At 39.6% G+C, this 14,196-nt stretch overlaps 1 protein-coding gene across 4 annotated transcripts in view; it reads right to left on the bottom strand.

Moving 5' to 3' along the window:
• Positions 1–14,196, bottom strand: part of LOC128696789 (DNA repair protein RAD51 homolog 2-like) — a 103,370-nt gene that overhangs the window by 43,168 nt on the left and 46,006 nt on the right. For all 4 annotated transcript variants that reach the window (XM_070096035.1, XM_070096034.1, XM_070096036.1 and 1 more), the window contains exon 6: positions 10,769–10,952. In XM_070096035.1, the coding sequence (XP_069952136.1) occupies positions 10,769–10,952 (184 nt within the window). The remainder of the gene's footprint in view (positions 1–10,768; positions 10,953–14,196) is intronic.

The following is a 14,196-nucleotide window of genomic DNA, read 5'->3' as shown; positions in this document are numbered from 1 at the left end:
GTATAAATCTGTTACTGTTGGGGAAAGAAGGTGGGGTAGGGGTCATCCTCATAAAAGGTTGGAGGTTTTGTGGGTGAGGGGCCTGGACTTCCAGCAAGCCTGTATGAGCATGTTAGATAGGAGTGAATGGAGATGAATGATTTTTGGGACCTGACAAGCTGTTGGAGAGAAGGGTAATATTTTGTGAAGGGATTCAGGGAAACCAGTAAGCTGGACTTGAGTCCTGGAAATGTGAAGTACAATGCCTGCACTTTAAAGGAGGGGTTTGGGATATTGGCAGTTTGGAGGGATGTCTAAGCTGTCCTATCTGAGCACCTCTCCAAAGACAGTGATTATGTGTGAGCGAGGTGAAAGTGTTGAGTGATGAAAGTATTTTCTCTTTGGGTATTTTCTTTCTTTTTTGGCTCACCCTGCCTTGGCAGAGTGACCCAAAAGGAAAGAAAAAATCTTTCATCATCATTCTTTTTGGGTCACTCTGCCAAGGCAGGGTGACCCAAAAAAGAAAGAGAATACCCAAAGAGAAAATACTTTCATCACTCAACACTTTCACCTCACTCACACATAATCACTGCTTTTGCAGAGGTGCCCAAAATACAACAGTTTAGAAGCATATACATATAAAGATACACAACATATCCCTCCAAACTGCCAATATCCCAAACCACTGACGCCTATAAAAACGCCAGTCTTCTTGCCTTTGCTCCAGACTCTCCTCCACCACGATGCTGTGAACACTAACTCCAAGGCCGAGGGACTGATTACCTCATCTTTTGTATATAGTTCTACTGTCTTCCTATTATGTCCTAGAATCTGTATTGATAAAGCCACTGGATGGCGAAACATCTACAATAAAGATATCCAGATGTTGCACATGTGTCTTAACTTTCATATTGTCGGTATTTTATACCTTTCTTGCACATCCCAAACCCCTCCTTTAAAGTGCAAGCATTGTACTTCCCATTTCCAAGACACAAGTCTGGCTATATAAAAATAACCGGTTTCCCTGAATCCCTTCACTAAATATTACCCTGCTCACACTCCAACAGCTCATCAGGTCCCAAATACCATTCGTCTCCATTCACTCCTATCTGACACTCTCACACATGCTTACTGGAAGTCCAAGCCCCTCGCCCACAAAACCTCCTTTACCCCTCCCTCCAACCTTTTCGAGGACGACCCATACCCCGCCTTCCTTCCTCTACAGATTTATATGCTCTCCATGTCATTCTCCTTTGATCCATTCTCTCTAAATGACCAAACCACCTCAAAAACCCCTCTTCAGCCCTCTGACTAATACTTTTATTAGCTCCACACCTTCTCCTAATTTCCACACTCCGAATTTTCTGCATAATATTTACACCACACAAAGTAACATTTATGAAGGGATTCGGGGAAACTGGCAGACTGGACTTGAGTCCTGGAGATGGGAAGTACAGTATCTACACTCTGAAGGATGGGTGTTAATGTTGCAGTTTTATAAATGTAGTGTAAAGCACCCTTCTGGCAAGACAGTGATGGAGTGAATGATGATGAAAGTTTTTCTTTTTCGGGCCACCCTGCCTTGGTGGGAATCAGCCGATGTGTTAATAAAAAATATATACAGTGGACCCCCGGCTTACGATATTATTTCATTCCAGAAGTATGTTCAGGTGCCATTACTGAATGAATTTGTTCCCATAAGAAATATTGTGAATTAGATTAGTCCATTTCAGACCCCCAAACATACATGTTCAAACGCACTTACATAAATACACTTACATAATTGGTCGCATTGGGAGCTGATCGTAAAGCGGGGGTCCACTGTATATATATATTGTGAGGAAGAGCCAGTTGTGAGTGTGGGGGAAGTTCGTGAGGTAGTAGGTAAAATGAAAGGGGGTAAGGCAGCCGGGATTGATGGGATAAAGATAGAAATGTTAAAAGCAGGTGGGGATATAGTTTGGAGTGGTTGGTGCAATTATTTAATAAATGTATGGAAGAGGGTAAGGTACCTAGGGATTGGCAGAGAGCATGCATAGTTCCTTTGTATAAAGGCAAAGGGGATAAAAGAGAGTGCAAAAATTATAGGGGGATAAGTCTGTTGAGTATACCTGGCAAAGTGTATGGTACAGTTATTATTGAAAGAATTAAGAGTAAGACGGAGAATAGGATAGCAGATGAACAAGGAGGCTTTAGGAAAGGTAGGGGGTGTGTGGACCAGGTGTTTACAGTGAAACATATAAGTGAACAGTATTTAGATAAGGCTAAAGAGGTCTTTGTGGCATTTATGGATTTGGAAAAGGCGTATGACAGGGTGGATAGGGGGGCAATGTGGCAGATGTTGCAGGTGTATGGTGTAGGAGGTAGGTTACTGAAAGCAGTGAAGAGTTTTTACGAGGATAGTGAGGCTCAAGTTAGAGTATGTAGGAAAGAGGGAAATTATTTCCCAGTAAAAGTAGGCCTTAGACAAGGATGTGTGATATCACCGTGGTTGTTTAATATATTTATAGATGGGGTTGTAAGGTAAGTAAATGCGAGGGTCTTGGCAAGAGGCATGGAGTTAAAAGATAAAGAATCACACATAAAGTGGGAGTTGTCACAGTTGCTCTTTGCTGATGACACTGTGCTCTTGGGAGATTCTGAAGAGAAGTTGCAGAGATTGGTGGATGAATTTGGTAGGGTGTGCAAAAGAAGAAAATTGAAAGTGAATACAGGAAAGAGTAAGGTTATGAGGATAACAAAAAGATTAGGCGATGAAAGATTGGATATCAGATTGGAGGGAGAGAGTATGGAGGAGCTGAATGTATTCAGATATTTGGGAGTGGACATGTCAGCGGATGGGTCTATGAAAGATGAGGTGAATCATAGAATTGATGAGGGGAAAAGGGTGAGTGGTGCACTTAGGAGTCTGTGGAGACAAAGAACTTTGTCCTTGGAGGCAAAGAGGGGAATGTATGAGAGTATAGTTTTACCAACGCTCTTATATGGGTGTGAAGCATGGGTGATGAATGTTGCAGCGAGGAGAAGGCTGGAGGCAGTGGAGATGTCATGTCTGAGAGCAATGTGTGGTGTGAATATAATGCAGAGAACTCGTAGTTTGGAAGTTAGGAGGAGGTGCGGGATTACCAAAACTGTTGTCCAGAGGGCTGAGGAAGGGTTGTTGAGGTGGTTCGGACATGTGGAGAGAATGGAGCGAAACAGAATAACTTCAAGAGTGTATCAGTCTGTAGTGGAAGGAAGGCGGGGTAGGGGTCGGCCTAGGAAAGGTTGGAGGGAGGGGGTAAAGGAGGTTTTGTGTGCGAGGGGCTTGGACTTCCAGCAGGCATGCGTGAGCGTGTTTGATAGGAGTGAATGGAGACAAACGGTTTTTAATACTTGACGTGCTGTTGGAGTGTGAGCAAAGTAACATTTATGAAGGGGTTCAGGGAAACCGGCAGGCCGGACTTGAGTCCTGGAGATGGGAAGTACAGTGCCTGCACTCTGAAGGAGGGGTGTTAATGTTGCAGTTTAAAAACTGTAGTGTAAAGCACCCTTCTGGCAAGACAGTGATGGAGTGAATGATGGTGAAAGTTTTTCTTTTTCGGGCCACCCTGCCTTGGTGGGAATCAGCCAGTGTGATAATAAAAATAATAATAATATATATATATATATCTTTCTTCTTCTTTCTTTCAACACACCGGCCGTATCCCACTGAGGCAGGGTGGCCCAAAAGGAAAAACAAAAGTTTCTCCTTTTACATTTAGTAATATATACAGGAGAAGAGGTTACTAGCCCCTTGCTCCCAGCATTTTAGTCACCTCTTACGGCACGCATGGCTTACGGAGGAAGAGTTCTGTTCCACTTCCCCATGGAGAATATATATATATATATATATATATATATATATATATATATATATATATATATATATATATATATATATATAAAGTGGACCCCCGCATAACGATTACCTCCGAATGCGACCAATTATGTAAGTGTATTTATGTAAGTGCGTTTGTACGTGTATGTTTGGGGGTCTGAAATGGACTAATCTACTTCACAATATTCCTTATGGGAATAAATTCGGTCAGTACTGGCACCTGAACATAATTATGGAATGAAAAAATATCGTTAACCGGGGGTCCACTGTATATATATATATATATACTATAGGTAGTAGGTTGGTAGACAGCAACCGCCCAGGGAGGTACTACAGTTCTGCCAAGCGAGTGTAAAACTGAAGCCTGTAATTGTTTTACACGATGGTAAGATTGCTGGTGTTTTTTTTTATCTGTCTCATACACATGCAAGATTTCAGGTATGTCTTGCTACTTCTACTTACACTTAGGTCACACTACACATACATGTACAAGCATATATATACACACCCCTTTGGGTTTTCTTCTATTTTCTTTCTAGTTCTTGTTCTTGTTTATTTCCTCTTACCTCCATGGGGAAGTGGAACAGAATTCTTCCTCCGTAAGCTATGCGTGTTGTAATAGGCGACTAAAATGCCGGGAGCAAGGAGCTAGTAACCCCTTCTCCTGTATATATTACTAAATGTAAAAGGAGAAACTTTCGTTTTTCCTTTTGGGCCACCCCGCCTCGGTGGGATACGGCCGGTGTGTTGAAAGAAAGAAAGAAAGAAAGATATATATATATATATATATATATATATATGGTGGTTGGGGATTTCAATGCTAAAGTGGGTAAAAATGTTATGGAGGGAGTAGTAGGTAAATTTGGGGTGCCAGGGGTAAATGTAAATGGGGAGCCTTTAATTGAGCTATGTGCAGAAAGAAATTTGGTAATAAGTAATACATATTTTATGAATAAGAGGATAAATAAATATACAAGGTATGATGTAGCACGTAATGAAAGTAGTTTGTTAGATTATGTATTGGTGGATAAAAGGTTGATGGGTAGGCTCCAGGATGTACATGTTTATAGAGGGGCAACTGATATATCGGATCATTATTTAGTTGTAGCTACAGTTAGAGTAAGAGGTAGATGGGAAAAGAGGAAGGTGGCAACAACAAGTAAGAGGAAGGTGAAAGTGTATAAACTAAGGGAGGAGGAAGTTCGAGTGAGATATAAGCGACTATTGGCAGAAAGGTGGGCTAGTGCAAAGATGAGTAGTGGGGGGGGTTGAAGAGGTTTGGAATAGTTTTAAAAATGCAGTATTAGAATGTGGGGCAGAAGTTTGTGGTTATAGGAGGGTGGGGGCAGGAGGAAAGAGGAGTGACTGGTGGAATGATGAAGTAAAGGGTGTGATAAAAGAGAAAAAGGTAGCTTATGAGAGGTTTTTACAAAGCAGAAGTGTTATAAGAAGAGCAGAGTATATGGAGAGTAAAAGAAAGGTGAAGAGAGTGGTGAGAGAGTGCAAAAGGAGAGCAGATGATAGAGTGGGAGAGGCACTGTCAAGAAATTTTAATGAAAATAAGAAAAAAATTTGGAGTGAGTTAAACAAGTTAAGAAAGCCTAGGGAAAGTATGGATTTGTCAGTTAAAAACAGAGTAGGGGAATTAGTAGATGGGGAAAGGGAGGTATTAGGTAGATGGTGAGAATATTTTGAGGAACTTTTAAATGTTGAGGAAGAAAGGGAGGCGGTAATTTCATGCACTGGCCAGGGAGGTATACCATCTTTTAGGAGTGAAGAAGAGCAGAATGTAAGTGTGGTGGAGGTACATGAGGCATTACGAAGAATGAAAGGGGGTAAAGCAGCTGGAACTGATGGGATCATGACAGAAATGTTAAAACCAGGAGGGGATATAGTGTTGGAGTGGTTGGTACTTTTGTTTAATAAATGTATGAAAGAGGGGAAGGTACCTAGGGATTGGCGGAGAGCATGTATAATCCCTTTATATAAAGGGAAAGGGGACAAAAGAGATTGTAAAAATTATAGAGGAATAAGTTTACTGAGTATACCAGGAAAAGTATACGGTAGGGTTATAACTGAAAGAATTAGAGGTAAGACAGAATGTAGGATTGTGGATGAGCAGGGAGGCTTCAGAGTGGGTAGGGGATGTGTAGATCAAGTGTTTACATTGAAGCATATATGTGAACAGTATTTAGATAAAGGTAGGGAAGTTTTTATTGCATTTATGGATTTAGAAAAGGCATATGATAGAGTGGATAGAGGAGCAATGTGGCAGATGTTGCAAGTATATGGAATAGGTAGGAAGTTACTAAATGCTGTTAAGAGTTTTTATGAGGATAGTGAGGCTCAGGTTAGGGTGTGTAGAAGAGAGGGAGAATACTTCCCGGTAAAAGTAGGTCTTAGACAGGGATGTGTAATGTCACCATGGTTGTTTAATATATTTATAGATGGAGTTGTAAAAGAAGTACGTAAATGCTAGGGTGTTCGGGAGAGGGGTGGGATTAAATTATGGGGAATCAAATTCAAAATGGGAATTGACACAGTTACTTTTTGCTGATGATACTGTGCTTATGGGAGATTCTAAAGAAAAATTGCAAAGGTTAGTGGATGAGTTTGAGAATGTGTGTAAAGGTAGGAAGTTGAAAGTGAACATAGAAAAGAGTAAGGTGATGAGGGTATCAAATGATTTAGATAAAGAAAAATTGGATATCAAATTAGGGAGGAGGAGTATGGAAGAAGTGAATGTTTTCAGATACTTGGGAGTTGACGTGTCGGCGGATGGATTTATGAAGGATGAGGTTAATCATAGAATTGATGAGGGAAAAAAGGTGAGTGGTGCGTTGAGGTACATGTGGAGTCAAAACACACTATCTATGGAGGCAAAGAAGGGAATGTATGAAAGTATAGTGGTACCAACACTCTTAAATCGATGTGAAGCTTGGGTGGTAAATGCAGCAGCGAGGAGACGGTTGGAGGCAGTGGAGATGTCCTGTCTAAGGGCAATGTGTGGTGTAAATATTATGCATAAAATTCGGAGTGTGGAAATTAGGAGAAGGTGTGGAGTTAATAAAAGCATTAGTCAGAGGGCAGAAGAGGGGTTGTTGAGGTGGTTTGGTAATTTAGAGAGAATGGATCAAAGTAGAATGACATGGAAAGCATATAAATCTATAGGGGGAAGGAAGGAGGGGTAGGGGTCGTCCTCGAAAGGGTTGGAGAGAGGGGGTAAAGGAGGTTCTGTGGGCGAGGGGCTTGGACTTCCAGCAAGTGTGCGTGAGCGTGTTAGATAGGAGTGAATGGAGACAAATGATACTTGGGACCTGACGATCTGTTGGAGTGTGAGCAGGGTAATATTTAGTGAAGGGATTCAGGGAAACCGGTTATTTTCATATAGTCGGACTTGAGTCCTGGAAATGGGAAGTACAATGCCTGCACTTTAAAGGAGGGGTTTGGGATATTGGCAGTTTGGAGGGATATGTTGTGTATCTTTATACGTATATGCTTCTAAACTGTTGTATTCTGAGCACCTCTGCAAAAGCAGTGATAATGTGTGAGTGTGGTGAAAGTGTTGAATGATGATGAAAGTATTTTCTTTTTGGGGATTTTCTTTCTTTTTTGGGTCACCCTGCCTCTGTGGGAGACGGCCAACTTGTTAAAAAAATATATATATATATATTTTATATACAGATCAGGTCTACCTCTGGTGTAAATTGTGGGACCCATAGCCTCACAGAAGTGGATAAAAAGGCTTCAAGAAAGAATATTTGGATTTCTTCCTGAAGCTGTTTGAATATTCCACTTTCCCTACCACCCCATCTTTTCATTCTTTTTTACCAATACCTATGATCTACCCTAATACTATTTATTTCTAACCTATCTTTTATGCTATTAATCTTTTATTAAATATCTACTACTTATGTTCAGCTATGTTTATTTTCTGTAATTTGTCTGTAACATGTAACTTATGTAGATGGATGGTTCAGAGAACCGACATGTTGATAAATTAGACACATGTGCAACTCTTGGGTATCTTTATTGAGGAAACGTTTCGCCACACAGTGGCTTCATCAGTCCATACGTAAGAGAAACTTGAAGAACAGGAGGAGAATGAGGTAATCAGTCCCTCAACCTTGAGTCGATGTGTTCAGTCCATCAATCTTGAGTAGAATACGGCATATGAGCGGAGAAGCAGCTTATAAACCGTATGGCAGGAGAGGTGCAGCAGTCATAGGTGGTGTCACATTTGTTCAATGTGGAAGTAGGTCGTGCCCAAGAATTAGGCAAGCGAAGAATTCCTAAGTATTAAGATCCCAAGAAGTTGCAGTGTCTGACAGGTATGTAGATGGATGGTTCAGAGAACCGACATGTTGATAAATTAGACACATGTGCAACTCTTGGGTATCTTTATTGAGGAAATGTTTTGCCACACAGTGGCTTCATCAGTCCATACGTAAGAGAAACTTGAAGAACAGGAGGAGAAAGAGGTAATCAGTCCCTCAACCTTGAGTCGATGTGTTCAGTCCATCAATCTTGAGTAGAATACGGCATATGAGCGGAGAAGCAGCTTATAAACCGTATGGCAGGAGAGGTGTAGCAGTCATAGGCGGTGTCACATTTGTTCAATGTGGAAGTAGGTCGTGCCCAAGAATTAGGCAAGCGAAGAATTCCTAAGTATTAAGATCCCAAGAAGTTGCAGTGTCTGACAGGTATGTATGGACTGATGAAGCCACTGTGTGGCGAAACGTTTCCTCAATAAAGATACCCAAGAGTTGCACATGTGTCTAATTTATCAACATGTAACTTAACTTAACCTAGTTTGTCTTATAATTGTGTTAAGGGAATTAATTTTAATATGCCATTTTTATTATTGTGATGAATGTGAAGTAGTGTCTTGTTGATTATATTCCTCTCTTAATTTTTTGTAAGATCTTTAATTTTTTTTTTTTGTAGAAATTCTTGCTTGTGCATTTTGTGAGTAAACCACAAAAATATTCTTATAGGGTTTAGCAGCAACCAGGATACCCCCCCCCCCCAAGAGATGCCTACAAAATTATAGAAGTACATGGGTTACTGAAGAGATACTGAGGAAAGGAGATAGTTTTCTAGAGATCTTGAAAACCCTTGCCCTGGAGGATCAGTCCTGGCTTGTATTCTGGGATTAAGGAAGCTCTCAGTAGCAGCCCGAAGAAGGAATGTATCAAGGCATTTAAAACAAAGGAGGTAACCCCAGACAGCATGGTAAAGCAATGGAGTTCCTGGGGAACTATGTGGGGAGGTATTTCTAATATCAGTAAGCCGGTTCTGCTATAATGTTAGGTACTTGCTGCTAGTAATTCTTTATTTCTTTGGTACTAACAAATTCAGATTCCTCTGTAATGTGTTTATTAAACTGTAAGTGGTTTTATCTGAGTATGTTTTACTTCCCCCTTTCAGCCATGTATATAAGGTCCATTTGTTTTCAGAGGTTAAATTGAGTAGCATATTGATGATATAATTTTTTTGGGAGAGTCAGGTCCCTGATAAGGTGCCTACTGCTCAATTTTCAGGTCAAGCTACCCTAAGAGCCAGTTCTTATCAAGACCCCTATCTTATTATAACTATCCTGTATTATTTCTCACTGGATTTTTTCCTGCTCTAACCCAACCTCCGTAGTTTCCGCCCTTCTCCTACTGACTATGACTACTTTTATCTCTTCCACTATTAAAAGAGTAGGTGGTGGCAGCATACTTCCAAGAGAATGCTACCTTCTATTTTCTCATATTTTAGTAATTTTCCCTTGTTATTTGTTTTCTATATTCTTGTACCTTTGTCCACTCTGAGTCTCTACCTGAGGGAACAGACAATATGGCATCGTCTGGTGCTTTGTCCACTCTAAGGTGGGACTGAGGTGGAACCTCTGCTTACAAGTGCCCCACTGTGCAAGTTTTTCACGATACAAGCCATCACTCACTTGATTTTTTGCTACTGGATACGAGCCAAAATTCAGGTTGCGAGCTTCCCTCTCAAAGTAGGTTCCTTGATGCTGGTGAGGGACTTTTGATCTAGGGAATTGGATCTGTGCTCCAGTTCCCTAAATTAATAATAATAATAATAATAATAATAATAATAATAATAATAATAATAATAATAATAATAATAATAATAATAATAATAATAAGCGAGTTTCAGAACATCATCACTAGGTGGCACAGCCAACGCCACAACATCAGCTGAGCTGTGCAATGTGTTTATGTCACTGTGGAAGCATTTCTCATGTTATTATTGCCAAATTTCTTTTTTCTAACCATGGATCTTAAGAGAGTAAGCACAAAGGACAGTGCTGAGAAGAAAAAGAGGATGATGCCCATGGAATTACAGCATGAAATCATAGATAAACAAGCAAGGTGTGTGGTGGTAGTAGGAACTAGTAGCAAGTAGCCTATCTTCCACTCTCCACCTCTACCAGCGTACGTACAAATTTATAAAACCACTTTATTTCTTTACATTTTCTATTATGTTTTTATACAAGGTTTCTTATTTATGAAACTTGTTTATGAAACTAGTGCAGCTAGCCTCACAAACTCTGTTTTCTCTTATAATAAAAGCATGGGAAGATATAGTCAATGGGAGAGGGAATGGACGCCGACACAACCACTCGCCATATTATAGCCTATTTTATTCATTTCTAAGTTAATTATATTGTCTATTATGTCAGGTTAGATGAATTGTGATAGATAAATAAACTGTAGAGTTGATATTAGTGTCATACTGAAGTATTTTTGTCCTGCCTCCCGAGAGAAGAAATTCCGCTGGAACGGATTAATGGCATTTCAATTAATTTAAATAAGGAAAATTGTCTTGGCATATGAGCAGATCGGGTTACGAGCTAGGTCACAGAATGGATTAAACTCATAAGCAGAGGTTCCACTGTACATATACATATAGTTAACTTACACAGATATTGAGCTGCTGGGCAATACACTTCAATTTAGCTGCCCACGAAGCTAGTTGGTTGGTCCTTGCTATGTTAGAATATGAGGATGTAGCTGGTATCTCCTTGCGTGCTAATGATGCTATGGAATCAACAATCAGCATACCAACATCTTTCTCCACAGCAATAACTTCAAGAGATTCCAGTCTGAAATGTTTCAAAAACTATAAATCAATAACCAAAATACTTCATTTATGCAGTAGAACTTTACTGATGACTTGGACTTACGATGGGCTCTCTGGCCAGTATGCATACCTAAATAATGTATATATTAAGAGCTGATTTCCTCTATTCTGTTTATTACAACATACAGTACACTACTGTATAAAAATTTAAAGAATATACCAGAAATGTTATACAGTGGTACCTTGACTTATGAGTGCCCCAACTTACGAGTCTTCCAAGTTATGAGCCATCGCTCGGTTGATTTTTTGCTTTGAGTTGCAAGCCAAAATCCGAGTCACGAGCGAGCTTCAGATACACTGCCACTAGTTGGCGCAGCAAACGCCACAACATCCACCCAGCATCGTAAGTAAGATTATTCAGGTACATGTATACACAAACACAGTTGCATAGATTATCATACAAAGAGTCATATGTGGAGAGAACATAAAATAACCCAAAAAAAGACTAAGTGACTTATTTCCAGTACAGTAGACCCCAGGTTTTCGTAATTAGCCCTTAAACTGACTAAACATAGATCTATGTTGACATGAGTAGTGCTCCGACCTTGATTTTCTCCATTTGAAAGCATGTAAAATCGGACATAGATCTACGTTCGGAGCACTACACACGTCAACACAGATCTACGTTTGGAAAGTTTAACCCTTTCAGGGTTTCGGCCGTACTAGTATGGCTTATGCACCAGGGTTTTTGATGTACTAGTACGCCTAAATTCTAGCGCCCTCAAATCTAGTGAGAGAAAGCTGGTAGGCCTACATATGAAAGAATGGGTCTGTGTGGTCAGTGTGCATGGTATAAAAAAATCCCGCAGCACACAGTGCGTAATGAGAAAAAAAAAAAACTTTGACCATGTGTTTGGATTAAAACAGCGACTTTGCACTGTATTTTCGTATGGTATTTATTGTTGTATTCTAGTTTTCCTGGTCCCATTTTATAGAATGGAAGACATGTTACAGAAATTGAGATGATTTTGACAGGTTTTACAAAGAAAACTACCTTGAAATTGCGCTCAACGTAGCAGAAATGTTCGATTTTTACCAAAGTTCAAAAGCAAACAAATCATGCTATGCGTCCAATACACGTCAACTGGCGAGTCTAATATTCTTTCACAAGTGCGCTGATAATATTTATACCATTTCTACACCAATGCAGTAGTCTGCATAACAGTAAATCTTCTATTTTTTTGTGAGAAAAAAAAATTCAAAATGGAAAGCAAAAGAATGTAAGATGGGCATGGGGATGTGACTAATGAACAGAGGAAATGTTATTTTAGTGCCAGGAATGTCTTTCTTGTTTATTCTGGACCCTATTCAGAAATTGGTATCTTTTGAAATTTGTGTGAAATTGGCAAAATTGCTAAATTCTGACCACTGTATTGGATAGTTGAAATCGGTAAATGGGTGGTTTCTTACTCATTTGATAGAAAAAATGGAGTTCTAGTGAAATAGTTGATTTTTGTCAACAAGTACACTGGAATTGGCCGAAAATAGGGGTCAAAGTGGGCAAAATCACCGATGCATAAACATCGTCAAGACTGCTAACTTCGCGAGAGCATAATTCCATAAGTTTTCCATCAAATTTCATACTTTTGGTGTCATTATGATCGGGAAAAGATTCTCTATCTTTTCATAAGAAAAAATAATTTTTTTTTTTTTTAAATTTGGCCGACCCTGAGAACAAGTCTCTGAGAGGGCCTGTCGACCCTGAAAGGGTTAAGGGTTAATCTGAAATGGCCGTAAACCAAAGTAACATTTCCAATAAGAAATAATGTAAATCCAATTAATCCGTTTCAGACACCCAAAAATATTAACAAAAAATACATTTTATAGAGAATAACTATAGTTTTACATACAGAAAACAATGAGAAATAAATATAATGACTAATTTTAATGATAAATGAACATTACATACCTTTATTGTAGACACATGTTGCTGAGTAGTATTTATTTGTAGTCCCAGAGGGACTACATTCCAGGCATATACATACCAGCTACATACACTGTGGCCTACAGCCATATTATTACCATCGACATATCATGTTCATTGAGTTTAATCATTTCTAACAACTACCTTTAGATGACATCATAAACAAAAGGAGAAGTAATGAATAATTCATGCCGAGAACTGTAAACAAAAGCCTTATGTACTATTAACCCTTTCAGGGTCCAGAGGCAAAATTTCAAAGTGCGCACCAATGTCTAAGAATTTTCAAAAAATAATTTTGTTATTTTTTCTTATGAAATGGTAGAGAATCTTTTTCTGAAGATAATAAAACAAAAAGTACGAAATTTGATGTTGTTGTTTTAACCCTTTGACTGTTTCCGACGTATAAATACGTCTTACGAGCCAATGTTTCTGACGTATTTATACGCATAAATTCTAGCAGCTTCAAATCAAGCAGGAGAAAGCTGGTAGGCCCACATGTGAGAGAATGGGTCTCCATGGTCAGTGTGCACCATATAAAAAAAATCGGGGAGCCAGTGGTGCATTGTGGGAATGCCATTTCAGTTGTCCTTTTTCAGCATGTCTAGCGGTAAGAAATATGTGATTCCCCAGCAAATCTGGGACTCTTCTCTTCCCAAGTGATGCTCTAACACAGATGGAAGTGTCAGTGAAGATCAATTTCATGATTTGGAGGAGTTTGAGATCAAAAGCAATGGAGGAGGAGGAGGGGGAGGAGGGGAGGAAGAGGAGGAGGAGGGAAGGAAGAAGAGGAGGAGGAGAAGGAGGAGGAGGAGGAGGAGGAGAAGAAGAGGAGGAGGAGGAGGAGGAAGAAGAAGATGTAATAATATTGTTCCCTTGAAGCAAGAAAAAAAAAAAGTCCACCCCATGACAGTGACAAGATAAGGGGAGATAACATCTGATAAGAGCTGACTTTGATGAGTGTAAAGGAGGGTAATATTACATGACCATCGCCCTCCCTTTGTTTTTGCTGGTACACAAACATTTGTCTGTATTTGTCTGTCTGTCAAGCTCCCTGTCTGTCCATCTAGCTCTCTGTCTCAGAGAGAGCCACAAGACTGTGTCATCACGTTTACTCACATCTTCAAGCAGAGTATAGCACTTTGTCTGGATTTCTTGGGTTATCCTAGGTAATTTACACTATGTATACTTGTATTTATGTGTACCTGTGAGACAGAGATAGGCAGACAGATAGAAAGAGAGACAGATTGAAAGATATAGAATGAGGGAGAAAGATAATTAGATA

Source organism: Cherax quadricarinatus, chromosome 52 (assembly GCF_038502225.1).
Source record: "Cherax quadricarinatus isolate ZL_2023a chromosome 52, ASM3850222v1, whole genome shotgun sequence".
Taxonomy (NCBI): Eukaryota; Metazoa; Arthropoda; class Malacostraca; order Decapoda; family Parastacidae; genus Cherax; species Cherax quadricarinatus.
Note: the sequence above shows the minus strand (reverse complement) of the source record. Positions and strands in the feature narration are given on the sequence as shown.